Below are 15,918 nucleotides of genomic sequence, written 5' to 3'. Positions count from 1 at the left end.
AGAGAGAGAGACTAAAATAATAGCTGCGATTTGTCATCCGCACTTGTCTTGTGGCTCATTTGTCCCGCTGCTCCCCCCTCCCTAGAAGAAAACACCTCTTATGTGCCGAGCCCAAGTCCCTAGTATCTGACATTGAAAAGCACAAAGTCCCACAGAAGGAAAACAAGCTCAAAATCAAAGGCCGTTCCGAAGTGAAGATGGCTGGAGTAAAAATACAGTGCCCCCTAGCAGATTGTTCATGATTACCCCTTCACTTGAAGTGTCTGTGTCCCCTGCTGTTGTAATTGTTGCATCAATAAGCAATGATGTGGTTTAATAGTATTTTTTTTTCTGCAACTAATGAGAGGTGACCGACTAGGGAGGAAATCTTCCAAAACTCCCAACTTTTCAAAAAGAAATTGGCTACTATTCAGGACCGATTCCATCCATCGCCCACGCATTCAGTTACCATAGTGATAAAAATATAAAAACCTAGATAGATTAGACAGGATTCTACTTGGACTCTTAACTATTTTTTTCACTTTTCTGAAGGCATTTGTAATATGTGGGAAAGTGACACTTGAGAATACAAGAAATAACTGTATTCCAACCCTCCCTCCCTACACGTATACATATAAGTATATCTAAATCGTATAACACACACTTCCTATCTGGAAGCCTCTGACGTAACAATAGATAACTGAAACAATTAGATCTTTGCTTTCTCATAATTAGTAATTTGGTTCCATTTCTTGTAGGAATAAGTTACTGAAGTTGGCTAGAGTAAGCAAACATTGAGCTCACTTGAATTTCATATTTATAGATTAACAAAATCCCTTTTAGATGATTGAAAAAAAGTTTTTGAAAAGTCTGCCTTGAAAGACATGTCTTCGTCTTTGTATCTGAATGGACAGTTCCTCATTTGGGGGGAAATATTTTTCTCGGGGCTCATTGTTTGAGGTGGAACATTTTCAATAATGACTTAGTACAATAATTTGCCTCAAAGAATCTTCTATGGCCTCCTGTTCCCCAGAAGCAGACAGGATTTCGTTTATATTGGGTTTATTTTAAACCACATCTGGGTGTCATGCAACAGATTTATGATTTTTTTTCATACACCAGATATTTTAACCGCCCTAACTCTCCATTTGCTGCTGTCCAACTCCAACAAGAAAGTATGGCCCCTTTTGCCAGCTGCGAGGGCAGAGGGAGAGGGTAGGAGCTAAAAGGGAAAATGGACTGAATTAAGAGAAGATTTAACTAATATCCCCCCACCCCCGGCGCGCACTCTTTTAAAGCCTGTCGCTCCCAGTTATTGCAAGCTTTGACACTGTGTCCTGTTTGAACTGAGGACAGGTCCTGTGAGATGCTATTTGCGGGCTGTGGATGGACCCCTCCGCTGGTCCCTTTTCCACAGCTCTTAAGCGATGTAACGAGGTTGTGTTGCTCTGATAGTTACAGAATAATAAATAAATAAACTAATAATAAATCTGAGTGGCTGAAATCAAGTCCGTCGAGTCTGTAAGTAATTTAGCAGAATGGGATTTTCCTTTCTCTTGCCTGCCAGTGGATGCTCTTTTCCAAATTTCCACAGCGAGGGAAGCCTGCGATTTTTTTACATAATGATTTCAGCATGCAGGGCTTTTTTCCCCCCACTCCCTCCCTTCCCTCCTTTTATTTCATGAACTAAATGTGCTGCTTACTCATTTGAAACAGACACTCACAAACTTTTAGAAATCTAATGAGTTTTGGGGGGGTGCCAGATTCTGTGGGTGGGGAGGGGTGTGTGTGTGTGTGTGTGTGTGTGTGTGCTCCGATTAAACTAAGTCTTTGTGCAGCAGCAGCAGGAGCTGCTTCTTCAGCAGAATCAGAGGTAGGAGAGCGAGGGGGCTCCGCTTGGACTTTTCTCCCTGGCACTGAAGCTTGAAGCCTCCTGCTGGCTCCTCGCGCGTGCAGCTGAGAGGAGCTGGCAGGCCCCGTGACATCACGGGACGCTGGGCGGGGAGAGGGGCTGGGACGGGAAGGCGCTGGGGGTGGGGGGGTGTTTTCCAGCTTTAAAAAGGCAGCCGTCTCCGCGCAGCCCTGCGTCAGAGAGAGACTTACAGATTCTTCATGCTCACTGATCAAAATACACCCCCCTGCATAAGACCCCGGGAGACGGGAGGGAGGGAGAGAGACGAACTTCCCAGGGGCTCCCTAGCAGGGCTCGCCGCAGCGCTACTGCCTGGGTTATGCCCACTCGCTCGCCCTCTCCTCTCAGTGACATTGCCCTGGGGACAGCTGCTGCCATCTAACGTTTCCCTTTAGGGTTTGGCTTCCACTGTGGGAGGGGAGGGGGGGGTGACACACACCGCACCTCGGTTTCCAAGCAAGCCAGAGAGCGCGGGAAGCGGGGCGAAAGAAGCGAGAGGCAGCGAGAGGGATCCCCCTCCTCCCCACCCCACCTTCACCCCCTCCTTGCCGAGTGGATGCCAAGCCCTGGCCTTCCCACTTCCAAGCACTTTCTAGCCGGACCTCCGGATCCAGCTAGAGGGAGAGAAACTTTGGTGGCTTTGCAGCGCTCTTCCTGCCCCTTCAGCAGCAGCAGCAGCATGAAATCAGCAGAGGAAGGTAAAGACCTGGGGTTTTCAGAAGGGTTTTTGCATGCCCCGTTGTTTGCTCCTGCTTGGGATTTGCATTTTAGGGAGGAGGGTGGAAGAGTGTGGCCGGGACAGTGCCCGGGGCAACTCGTGTCGCGGAGGAAGAGGACCGGCCGCTGCTGGCGCTGGCTGCAGTGATTGGGAAGCGGTGTCCCCCTGGTGTTTCCCCAAAGCAGCCTTGAGGTTTGAATGCGACTTTTTGCCAATAGGTGTCTCCTTTTCCTCTTGCGCTGCATGAACTTGGCCTTGGCTTCTGGATCCTTGAACGGCAGGCGGCACAATAAAATACAATGGAGTGCTTTTTTGGTGGACCTGTCAGAATCACAGGCAGGGTCTGTTTAGATTTAACCCCAACAGAGCCATTTTTAAACGTATTTTGTAGTTTGATTAATGCAGGCTCAAGGTGGAACAGTTCTCTGTCCAGCTGAAGGCATCCCAGGATACTGTGGAGTTAAAGTATGGCTGTGTGTTAATGTTTCGCGGAGTTATAGTGCGCAGAGCGAAGTTAGCTTGTTGAATCATTTTTAACCACTAACTCCTGACATGCAAATAGCACATTTGAAACGACAGTATTATGATTAAGTGCTATATGGTTTTCAGCTAGAATACACCCTATAACTAAAACCATGTGTAACCTTTCGAAAAACTAGAAAACCCTGTAAAAACAAAAAGTCTCAGGGTAATCTGAAACCTAATAATGATGATCCCTCCTCCAGGGTATCAAAACAAACAAACAAAAGCTCCGAAGTTCCTACTACGTTATTCTTTCATGTACACGAGGGGGAATATTTTCTCACACCTACTGTACCCTAATTCATAACATGCAATTACAGTACACATTATGCTGTTCATGACAACGCATTTCCTTTTTTTTGAATGCTCTTTCGGTATCCATAGTCCCAAAATGTTCTAAATGGGAAAATACATTAGCCAAGTTAATGGGAAAAGATCATGGGTGCAGGTCTTTTGAAATATTTTACTGTTAGCATATGTTTAGGGTGCAAATAAGGTAACCTCTGACCCCTAGTTGTATTTTTTTTAAACCAAGGGCCTGATCCAGTGACTTAAATGGGAGTTCTAGTCCCAGGACGTTTTCTCCCCTAAGGCATCGGGAACCCGTGGCACTCTCTACAATAATAAAACTATTGTTTTACAGAATAGTATTACAATCAAAGCCTTTTGGTGGAATCACCATTCTTTTTGTTATGAATGACAGACTGTAGCACAGATAAGTCACTTTCCTCTTTTGGCAGGTGTCATGTACGTTTCAGCTTTCTGTTTTGGAATCAGTACAGTTACCGGGTTCAGTGTAGACTCAAGCCTTCAATCTTCAAAATGTGGGAGGGCGTTTGATATACCGCTCTTCAGTGTAATTAAAACCATCTTAAAAGGACCTGGTGATTAAAAAGCTGATAGTGAAATTAGTCAATAGTGTTTATTCCAGCAGTTCTGAAGTATAGAACATGCTGCTTATTTTCTGAGTTTGCACAAGCATGCTAGGCTACTTTTCAGTGTCTACCTTTTCTGCACAGCTGGTTTCACTAGATTTCAATTGAAAGAATCCTTCCCGTACAATAACTACATATGCTGCTGGATTATTGGACTCTGATACTGAAATCATTCAAACGCCTCTTTAGATGAAAGTTACGTATTGCAATCTTAGTAGAGATTTCATGGCTTTTGCCTTCTTGAACTTTCAAATGCTGCATGCAGAGGACTTCCAAAATGTTTAACTTCAAAGACAATTAATATTCTAGCTTCAAAAAATAACCCCGAAGACAAAAAAGCAAAAACATAAATGGGGGGGGGGGGGTTAAAAAAAGAAAGATTCCTCTTTATTTCTATGGTTTCCTGCTTAATTAAATAACTTTTCTGATTCCTGTGCTAAAATGTCACAAGCTATCTGCAATAATTCACTTTATTGTTGATATATTTTTCAAGGGGCTTAGAAATTAGGCCAACAGAAAGAATGATCTAATGCAGTAAATACATAGGGGAACTCTACAAGTAAAGATTGACTCTCTGCAAATTAAGGCTTACTGCTGCCAAGTGGCAACAATCAAATATGTTATTTTAAACTTTAACTGTGAAGAAACTATCGCATCACTCTTGGTGGGGGGGAGGAAGTTACTATATACAGCCTTATGGATCAGTACAATGATGCTTTGGAATCTACCAAAGTGTGGAGGGCTGTGCGTTAAAACTAATAAAACATTACTGTTATTTAAAGCTGAAACTGTCTTTCAGACTGTGGTGAACACAACTGGGACGAGAGCATCAGCTAGTATTAATTGTTATTGCTCCATTGAAGTCAATGGGATTATGACAATTTGCACCAGCTGAGGATCTGCCTCAAAGTCATTTTGGGGGGCGGAAAGAGTGTCGATGTAACCTTGCAACCATTCACAGAGTTTTTCTTCATAGAAATAGAACAGGTTTTCCCTTAAGAAATGAGGGTCTCCCTAGGTTAATGGCATTGTTTTAATCCAGGTTATTAACAGACAGGACACATTCACTCAATCTTAACGCATTCCATCACTTGAGTTCTGTATTCCTACACAGTTCTTCAGAGGCGATGTGCCAATCTCAACATTTCACCGGCGACACTAATATTTGTTGGATTGGCAAATCAAACTGTCTGTGAATAAATAGCTCCGAACCATCGATCAATATCGAAGGTACCAGTGTGTAGAAACAAAAATGAAAACGATTCAATAATAAATGTAGCGGATATTTTGTAATGAGTCTCCCTTCCTCCTCGTGTATCATTGGCAGGGACTCAGATGGAGAACAAATATGTCCTGCTAATCACAAATATTTTATTACTATTTCATATGTTAAGGGAAGGTGAACCGGTCTGAAGTGATGGAAAACTAATCATTTGTAGGAATGATACTGACTTTATAGAATGTCTTCCCTTGGATCAGCAGTAATAACCTAATGAGTGACTATGAGCACTTGGGGGTTTTGTTGGGTTTTTTGGTCAGGAAGTGCACTTCTAGTTTACCTGCGCTTTTAGCTATAATTCAGAACCCAAAGGCTACAAAATATAAACATTTGCTTGAGAACTATTTCTAAAACAGGGCAAACCAAAGCGAAGTGTAGCTGGGTAAAAAGAAAATGAAACTCGCAATATGTAGGCTCAAGGAGAAGTTCTGCATAGGTTACCGGTTTGAGCGAAAAGTAGCAACGCCTAGAAAACCAACGGCCACAAAGCCCAGCACTTTCAACTCCTAAAGTTAGGCACCAAATCCATATTTAGGCAGCAATACCTGGCCTGATTTTCAGGCTCGTGCTGAGCATTCCCACTGAAGTCAATAGCAGCCATGGCTCTTCGGCCTCTTTGAAAATCAGACCACGGTCTGAGATGTCTGAATATGGATTTAGGTTGATAGTGCTGGGCTGTAGAGGACAAAGAAAGAGAGTACATTTATTAGCCTTGGTGGAGAAGGCATTCCATTCTCCCACCATTTTCTTCTGCTCCCTCAAAACCTTTAAGCCAGGCACCTTAGTGATCCTGCTGTTCCAGAGGGTTGTTTTAAGTTGATGCCAAGGCCTTTTACATACTCTGGTGATTCAGCCTTGCAGCTTAGAACAAACAGCTGGGGGCAAAGAAATAATGGAAACCCTGCAAAAGCAAAGAAGGTTGGTACACAAGCATTACACAATGTATTAGCAGTCTGTCCTGCCAATCGACTGCACAGATGTGCTATTCACAGCCACTACAGTCTGGTTCGCTCCAAAACCAATCCCCACTCAGCCTATCCAAATTCTGGAGTTGTAGGTGAAGACTAGGGAAATTTCAGTCGTTAGCAATATCTCTAACAATCAGACAATAAGTCAGAGACCACCACAAGTTCAACATCAGTTTAGTAAATTGTCTGAGGACAGATGTTGGCCAACGCTGTGTAAATCATAAGAGATAATTTGTAACTGCAGCACAACACTTTGTGATGGAAAGAAAAAAAACAGAATGAATTCTGATGCAAAAAAAATTGTATTTTCTTGGCACTTTGTAATGGAGTTTTCAGCCATTAGCCCGGAAAATGGTATTCCCTGAGTTTATAAGGGAATGTCGTTTCCATAACTGCTTTAAAATATTCCTTTGAAATCCAGCCTTAAAAATTCTGGGAGCTCAACAGTTTCATCTCAGTCCTGGCTCCTGGGGCGGTGAGGTCATTTGCATTTTGTAGTCTTTAAAACTGGCTCGTATAATCCGAAATAAATATATTCCCAAATAGAGAAGAACAACATTCTTATAAAGTGTCACTTTTAAAACAAAACAGGGCAAAATACAGCAGACACCATTCAAAGAGCACTGCAACTTTTCTTGTCAGCTTTAAAGGAGGGGGAAATAACGACGTTTATGTGAACCGCTAATTCTGGGAGAGGGGGGGAGCATTGTGCTTCTCTTTTAGATTGTCAAACAATCTGCAAATTCCCCTCAGTATGAACTTGAAGACTTGACCAAGGAAATTTCTCCTTTCCCCCACCGTACGTGTACAATACAATAGATAATATTAAAAGTCCCGTTGTAATGTGTTTTTTTGGCAGTTGGCACTAGTGGGTGCTGCAACTAAATGCAAAATATTATGGCTAGCCAAAAAAAAAAAAAAAAAAAAAAAAGGAGAGAGAGAGAAAGGCAACCCAGGGGCACTGCTGTGACCAGAAAACGACATTTAGCATGTAGCACAGCTTTGCACTGCAACCTGAAGTCCCCAACCCACACAGACTGGCAAGCTGAACTCCTCATCATGAGGGCCCATTATTAAGTTTTGTCAGTTAGCCAAGAAGAGAGAACTCCCTCCCCCCCCCTCCCCGTTTTGTAATCAGTGCGGTCCGGGAAACTTGAAACCGGTGGCAATTAAAATGTGTCTGCCAATGTGGTGGAGTGGAACAGAAACCCCTTCATTTCCCAGGTTCCTACTCCATGGCGGCTCCCCCATCCCGCAATACAACCACCCTCCAGCTCGCAGCTGTGGCTTGTGAGAGCCTCTGCAGTCTTTTCGCTTTGTTCATACTTTCTTGAGAGAGAGATTTTTTTTTTAAAGGAAGTTCAGGAACATTGCAAAAATGGAGGGCGGGGGAGAGGGCTAGAGAGAGAGAGTGTTCATCCTGGCGGTATTAGTAACCACATAAAGCGGCGGAGCAAAGCGCTGTCAGAAGCGCGCAGACACGTGTCCGTAGGAGGGGGAGGGAAGGGAGCGTGGGTTTCAGTTTTACGGTTCACGTTAGCAAAAAAGGGGACAGAAAAGAGACATCAGCAAGGGCAGCAAAACTGCCCGCGGCAATCGGGAGTTTAGCGAGGACCATCACTCAGCTTGACCCTCTCTGACTAATCAGCCCACCTGTCCAAGCGCCTCTCTGGTGGGGAGCGGGGCAGCGGGGAATCCTGAGCGGTCTCTTAACCCCCCCGGCGCGAGTTAATTTTAAAACAAGGAACTAGCGAGAGGCAGGCAGAGCAACTCGATTGTTTATATAAACCCGGAAACATCAACAACGAGAGAGGGAGGATCAGAGACACAGACAGGGAGACACAGACAGCGGGGAGGGTCACATTACAGCCCAGAAGCCGCCTGCAGCAGCCGGGTGACTGTACCTGCAGCAAGCAGCTCCGGCTGATTGAATTACACAGAAATCACAGAGGAGACCAGAGCCTGCTTCTCCCACTGCTCACAGCCCCGGCGGCAGTTAACCCACAGCCTGGAGCGAGCAGCAGCCCATCGGCTCTAGCCCATCCCCCGGTGTCCCAGCCCGAGACACAACAGGCAGAGCCTGAGAAAAGTTGCTCCTTGCCGCCCAGCTGGTGGGGTTGGCGGCTTGGGCGCCGCGGCCGCCTCCTGAGACATGACTGGCCTGCAGGAAGACCAAGAGTTTGATTTTGATTTTCTTTTCGAGTTTAACCAGGGCGATGATTGCACCGGTGGCAAAGGTTGGTACAGACTAGGCAGCAGCAGCACCCCTTTGCCGGGGCTCAGGGCTTCCCTAGTTGTAGAGCTCTGACGACGTGCTCCATGTTGCAGGTGGCGTGGTGCTGAGATGCTATATGGGGGCACGTAGGAGTGATCACAACGCGGGGCTGCTCCCTGGGAAGGAATAGGAAAAGTAGTGGCGTGCTTGGAGGGCCAGGCGGAGGCGGAAGGGGGTTTGTATGGTTCTCTCTCTTTGTCCTAAGAACAGTACTGCTCCTAACAACAGGAGGTGGAGGCACCCCAGTGCTGCTTTTGCCAGATCCTGCGGCCCCCTGGATCCTCAGCGGTGTTGGGAGGAGGAGGAGGGGGGCAGATAGAGGCTATAATGTTTGCAGGGAAGGGGGCCCTTTTGCATTTCTTGGTTTGGGAGCTGGGGTGGGGATGGAGAAAACATTCGACTTTTGAGGTGTACTTAGTCCAGAAAGAAAAATGTTATTTACTGAGTGTGCAATCTATTGAACAATCCTCGGTACAAACACAGAGGATGGTTGTCTATAGGAGTTTACCATCCAAATGAGAGAGAAGCCTGTAATATTAGGATCCACGTCTGAATTTTAAATATTGTAGAGTTGGGGATGTTTGCATCTGGGGTTTTGGTTCCAACCTGTTAAAAAGAAGAGCTAGTGATGAAATCTGGAGCAGTGTTTGGATTTCAAACCTCCCCCCACCTGCTTCGGGGGCCAGGTGTGTTTTGATCTAGAATTTTGCTTCAGGCTTGTCTTTAGTTGGTGTTGAGCTGGACGGTACAGTTCAGACAGCATGAGACACAGAGTGAGAGTCCAATGGCATTTTTTTTCATCCTTGGGGCGAAACCTACTGTTTGGCACTGAAATTGGCATGTGGAGAGAAGAGTGTTGTCACTGCATCCTGAGGAGATGCCACTTGCCACTTTTTCAGTGCTGGAGTTGCTCCCAGTCACACGCAACTGGACCCTGTAATGGAATCTTGGAGACACACATCCTCCACCTCCCTGAGCATCACTAGAGCTACATTCCAAAGTTTTGACTTTCAGTCAAAGCAACACTCCAAGTATAGTATTGCAGTTCTTCAGTGTGCAGGTTTAATGTGCTGCATTTGTGTTACTTACACAGTGACCATCTATTGCCCTCTCCTCTGGGAAGTGCATGATGTCCAAATGCATTCATTAATAATGTCACAATGTTTTGCAAATCTGGATGCCACAAGTTAGGCACCTAGGGCTGAGATTTGCAAAGGGACCCAAGGGAGTCAGGTGCCCATTGAATTCCCTTAGGCATCTTGAAAATATGGACTTAAGCAACTAAATAGAAATAGTCTGATCTTCAAAAATCCTCTTTCTTAGATGCCTGGCCAGTGTCTCTTGCTTTCATGCTCAGGGTCTAACTGATCACCAAATTTGCAGTCGGGAAGGAATTTTCTCCCAGATCAGAATGGCAGGGACCTGAGGGGGGGAAGAAGGGGAGTTAGCTCCTTTCTCTTTGTGGATTGAATTCAGACAGTGTGCTAGAGACTGTACAAATATAGAGGCCTGCTGTAAGCTAGGAGCTTACCATCAAAATGAGAGAGGGAATGGATCATTTCCTAGGGCTTGTCAGGGCATATCCAACCTAATCAATTCCCTGCCATTGCAGGAGACTCCGGCATTGGTGGCCCCTTGGTCTCTCCTGTCTTGTGCCTGTGGACTCTTGAGGACTAAAATGCTTTAGTCTAACAAAAGTCACTGGGCTTAATATAGGAGTGCTTGAGTTAAATTTGATGGCCTGTGATGTGCAAAATGAGCAAATGGTCCCTTCTGGTCTTAAATTCTGTCAAGTCTGTGAAAAGGTGTTGAACAACCTTAGCTCCCCTTGAAGTCCATGTGAGGTGCCAGTTTTTGTCACCCTTAAAACAAAAACAAAACAAAAAAACCTGTGTATGTGTTCAACACTTTTCCAGAGGCAAACAGCACTTTGCAAGATCAGGCCCCTAAGGCTGTAGAAGGATTGAAACTTCTATGTTATAATTTAATTGGGGGGAGGAGAGAAGGGTAGTTCTATGTCACCATATAGTGAAAAGTAGTATGCTTAGGAGTTGTCACAAAACAAGGGGTTCAGTTCCAATATTTGTTATACTACTGTGTGCTAACACACAATACAAGGCCCAATATTGTGCAGTGCCATAATTTCCATGTAAGTCAGTGGGAGTTGAGGGTTCTCTACATGTCATCGCATTGGGTGCAGACTATTGAGCTAATTTCCAAAATGGCACCATCAAAGCTGTCACTACCCATCATGTGAATTCACGCCACGTGTCAAAATCCAGATTAATTTTTTGTTGGACGTGTACTACGCATGCTCGGTAGCCACTCAGAAATGTAATGCCTTGATTTTCTTTGTTGTTTCAAAATTTTCTTTTCAAAATACCTAAGTTTTTTGTGACTATTAGAACTTTATGCACCAAGCTTCACCTCCCAGGGAATTCTGGTGGCCAGATTACTAAATAAATCAGGTTTATTATGGAATCCAAGACAAGTCCTTAATTATATTGGCATGAATGTTACCTATGGTGATCATAATAATTAATATGTCTTATTAAAATGTCACCAGTTTGCTACTTTACCTTAACAAAACAGTGACAATTAAATTCTTTAAAAAATCTGCTTGGGTTCTACATGATAGACATGTGACAATTAACTTGTGGTGCTTAAAAGGTACGTTTCTCAAAAGTCTCCTTGTAGATGCATTTCACCAAGGCTTACTAGCTAGGTGGTATTATTATTATATATGCCCTTTTTGTTGCATTATGGGAGGAGTCTTTTAACTAATTGATGAGAATGTTTTCTGACCACAGAAGGAAATGATTCCATGGCTATAATTTATTTATTAATAATTAATACAGTACTGCCTAGGGGACCCAACTGAGATCAAGGCCTCATTTTGCTAGGTGCTGTACAAATGCAGAGTAAGATGGTACCTTCCCAAATAACTTACACTCTAACTAGATAAAACAGATAAAGATGGGAGGGGAAACAGAGGCACATAATGGCAAAGTGATTTGCCCAAGGTTGCACAGCAGGTCAGTGGCAGAGCTGGGACTATAAAATAGGTGTCCTGAGTCTCAGTCCATTGCCTGCCAGCACTGGATCATGCTGCTGCCTTTCATTAGATCCAAATCTATTTACAAATCACTCCCTGCCATTCAGATTATGGTTTGGTGTAGTACGAAATAACCTATTCTTAGGCATGAAATAAGGATTATTTTAAATAATGTAGGTTAACAAGATTTATTAATACAGAGGAAAGATTAGAGCCTTATCAATTGCATGCTGCTAGGAAGAAAGAAGAGGATGACAAAATTACATACCCTTGTGAACGGTGACACTGGCCAGATTTTTTTTTAATAGCATTTTTCTTAAGGTATCTCTTCCCTTCACGGTGTTTGGTTAAAGTGTCAAACTAGAATATATTCTGAATAGTCTTGTTTCATCTGTAACATGTTCTAGGGTAATGTAATGAACCTCTCTTGGTAAATAGCTAGTTTCCTAAGGCTAAGTAGAAAGTGATTCAAATAGGTGTTGAACACATTAATGGTGCCTGACATGATATAAATCAGTATAAACATCTCAGAGTTACTATCAAATAGCTAAAATATATTAATTTTATGTAAATATAGTCTTTCTTTGAATCATTCACATTAAGAAATCTGAACACTGTTTAGCTGGATAATGGCATCAAATTGAGTAGGGTTGATAAACAAAAGGAACGGAGTAAGCTCCTGCACTGGTGCAACAAGCTCAGAAGCTCATTTGCATATTCAGTTCTACTGAGGATTGGGTCATGTTGGGAATAACAGCTATGGAAATTAACAAAGCTTTTCCGGATCTCAGCATGCAAGGTAAGGTATGATCACTGCCTGGGGTGTTTGCCTCTGGAGAGGAAAGGAAACAAACAGTGTGTGTGAAAGGGCTCCTATTGTAGGGAAGCCTTACTTCCAATATTACTATCATTCAGGAACGAAGACGGTACCTCTTCCATAACAAAATCCTTAAAAGGCTGGTGAACATTAGAGCTAGTTGTAGTTTTAATTCAGGGAATTAAACTGAAAGCAAAGGATCATCTGAACTCAAAATGCAGGGGCTATTTTAGGAAGGCTTTGTTTTCTTTTCCCAATATGGGGCTAGATAGTGTGTAAGGGTACTGGCCTGCAGGAGGGGTGATCCAGAGCTGTCTCAACTTCAAAAGGAGCTCGGAAAGACACCGGTGAGTTGTGCCCACAGCATCGTCTCTTAATGGGGTGGAGGATGCATTGCCTTTGGTGGCCAGCTAGCTTTGCTGTCTTGTGTGAAGGGGAAGGCTACGGCTGCAGCACCAGAAGGGCACTAGCATGGAGCAGTATGGCAGGTATCCCTGGCTCCTGCACAGAGATATTGTGGGTGAGAGAGAGGCTGTGTGCAACCTTACCTCATTTCCTTCCTCCAAGTCCCAATCAAAAGTGCAAGTACAATGTAGCCCTTTATAGTCCAATAGACAGAGGTCCCTGATTTTTAAAGGCATTTAGGCATTATGTTGTTCAGCATTGCAACACCTAACTGGTTTAAGAGTTCAAATGTCATTTGCAAAAGGGATTTAAGCATTTGGGATAGCCTAGTCAATGGGGTCTTGGCTAGTAAATCCCAAAATTCCTCTTGTAAATTACATTTAGCTCCTAAATCAGTTAAGTGTGGTAATGTTGAGTGCCACAATGCCTAAATACCTTTAAAAATTGGGGCCTAAGGCACATGAAGTTCATGTGACTCACTAATGGTCATTCAGTAAGCCAAATGGTATTGATTCAAATTGAATTGTTTGATGATCTCTGACTCTCCTAGATTTCTGCACCAACTGTGTAACTGTGCCAGCACTTCAAAATGTGTATTGTAATTAATGTTATGAAATTGATAAAATACAGGTGAAGAGAGAGAACACAGTCAGTGCTTAAATGATAAGAGGATTATTGGATATTATTTATTAATGGAATTCTAGTGTATTTCATCACCGTGTGAATCCTTTACCTGGTCTCTGCTGGCTTGTCCCAGAAACCAGAGTAGGCCAATAGACTTGTTCTATTCCAAAATCGAGTTGTTAACTGGAACCAGTTGGAAACGTACCATAGTGGAACTTCTAGTTGTATGTGATTTCAGTGCAATGTATTTGATCATGTTGTTCATATTATATTCTCTCCACCCTGGTTTTTTAACTATTATTTATTTTCTCTTTGGGGACCATGGCTCACTTACCCAAGTGCAAGTTTCTGTCTGCAATATCACTGCAGTCTTTCAGCTCTGTGGTTTGAAGGCAGAATTCTGCTTTTAAGGTTTGTATCCAAGACAGTTCAGAAGAGTGCCTTGGAGATACAGAAACTCAATTTCCCCAGAGATGATTTGCCTTGTTGTGCCACCAAAAATACCAATATTTTCAAAAGTACCAGCCTCCAAGTATTTGAACTACTTTGCATGTCTGTGTTATAGATTGCTCAGGAATGCCAGTGTTTTCATGTGATTATAGCATCATGCTCCACTAAGACTCAGTAGGCTAGTAGGTTAGTATATATGTGCAACACACCTCATGTCATTCATTTTTTTTTTCAGAACACTATAATTATGCATCTTCAAATATAAATGCCGGTTTGCCTCTAAATGTGGCACATTCCTCATTGTCAACTGCATGTCATGGCCTTCAGACATCCAATCCTGTCATTTCAATTGTCCCATCAACAAATCATCCTTCTGGATATGGAGGACACATTGATGGTGGGGCCTCTGGATATTATCTGTCTCCAAATGTCAGACCTAATGGAGCTCCAGCATTAGAAAGCCCCAGAATTGAGATAACCTCTTATCCGGGACTGCATCATAATAACAACCAGTTTTTCCATGATGCTGAGGTTGAGGAAGCTATCCCAAATGCCAAGCGATCACCTTCTACTGCCACTTTGAATTTACCAAACATTGAGGCTTACAGAGACCCATCTTGCTTGAGTCCAGCAAGTAGCTTGTCTTCCAGAAGTTGCAATTCTGAAGCTTCTTCCTATGAATCCAATTATTCTTATCCTTATACTTCGCCCCAGACATCTCCATGGCAGTCCCCATGTGTGTCTCCTAAGACCACTGACACTGAGGAAGGATATCAACGCAGTATGGTGGCCTGTACTTTGCTTAATTCACCAAGACATTCTCCATCTACGTCTCCCAGAACAAGCATTACAGAGGAAAACTGGCTAAGTGCTCGCAACTCAAGACCATCTTCTCCCTGTAACAAAAGAAAATACAGCCTAAATGGTAGGCAGACCTCTTATTCACCACACCACTCTCCGACACCTTCTCCTCAGAGTTCTCCTCGGGTTAGTGTAACTGATGATACATGGCTGGGAAACACTAACCAGTATACCAGTTCTGCTATAGTTGCAGCTATCAATGCCCTTACCACTGACAGCACAATAGACATGAATGATGGGATTCCTATTAAATCTAGGAAGACTGCAATAGATCATACCCCATCCATGACCCTCAAGACTGAACCAAGTGGTGAAGATCATGGGACCATATCACCAACTGCTGATTTATCACCAGAAGAGTTTTCTGGGTTTCAGCACATCAGGAAAGGAAACTTCTGTGATCAGTACCTTTCTGTGCCGCAGCATCCATACCAATGGGCCAAACCAAAGTCTCTGTGTCCTACATCATACATGAGGTAAGGTTTCCTGAATCTATGAAGAAATTCTAACAACATTTTTATATGTACTTTTTCTCCTTTTCCTGTTCAACTATCCTTTCCCAAACACAGTTCCTCCCACTTCTCCACCTGCAAATATTTAACTGCTCTATTTTGCCATTTCATAATATTGCATCTTTGGTGTGTGGAGTGACCCTCATGAAAACACTGAGTGGTAAAAAATGCAGTTCTAAGAGTCACTCATCTGGGGGTTAAACTGGTAAGACAGTATTCTTTTCCCAGGAGACTAGAACCCCATTCCTGGCAGTCTAGAGACAAGGAATACAGGTACATTCAGAACCATGGCTCTGTCAGTCAGTAGAACAACATGGTGCTGCTACACCATTGGATTTACTTAATTAGTTCAACATTTCATTTTTCCCCCTCATAAAATAATGACATGCCCCACAGGTATGCCTGCTAATGGGGGTCTTCCAGGGCTCTTTCCATGTTGACTTTTTATTCAGGGCACAAAAACACAACATGACTTGGTTATTTTATGCAGTACAATACCCTTATACACTATGCTCCCTTCATCTGAAAGCTACATCTGCCTTTCTTTGCGTGGAAGGACAAAGGTTTTTTCTGACATTGTTCTTTCAATTATTAAAAAAAACCTCA

General features: G+C 43.4%; 1 protein-coding gene across 7 annotated transcripts in view; it reads left to right on the top strand.

Annotated features, from left to right (window-relative positions):
• Nucleotides 1-1,803: 1,803 nt before the first annotated feature.
• Nucleotides 1,804-15,918, top strand: part of NFATC1 (nuclear factor of activated T cells 1) — a 147,342-nt gene continuing 133,227 nt past the window's right edge. For 2 of the 7 annotated variants that reach the window (XM_008164441.4, XM_008164438.4), the window contains exons 1-2: nt 2,015-2,589; nt 14,175-15,276. In XM_008164441.4, coding sequence (XP_008162663.1) covers nt 2,448-2,589; nt 14,175-15,276 — 1,244 coding nt within the window. In that variant the 5' untranslated portion in view covers nt 2,015-2,447. Of the gene's footprint in view, nt 2,590-7,839; nt 8,551-14,174; nt 15,277-15,918 lie in introns of those variants that run through there. The other 5 variants (XM_065585118.1, XM_008164440.4, XM_065585117.1 and 2 more) reach the window with 4 other exon arrangements.

Source organism: Chrysemys picta, chromosome 2 (genome assembly GCF_011386835.1).
Source record: "Chrysemys picta bellii isolate R12L10 chromosome 2, ASM1138683v2, whole genome shotgun sequence".
Taxonomy (NCBI): domain Eukaryota; kingdom Metazoa; phylum Chordata; order Testudines; family Emydidae; genus Chrysemys; species Chrysemys picta.
This window is presented reverse-complemented; position numbering and strand designations above follow the sequence as displayed.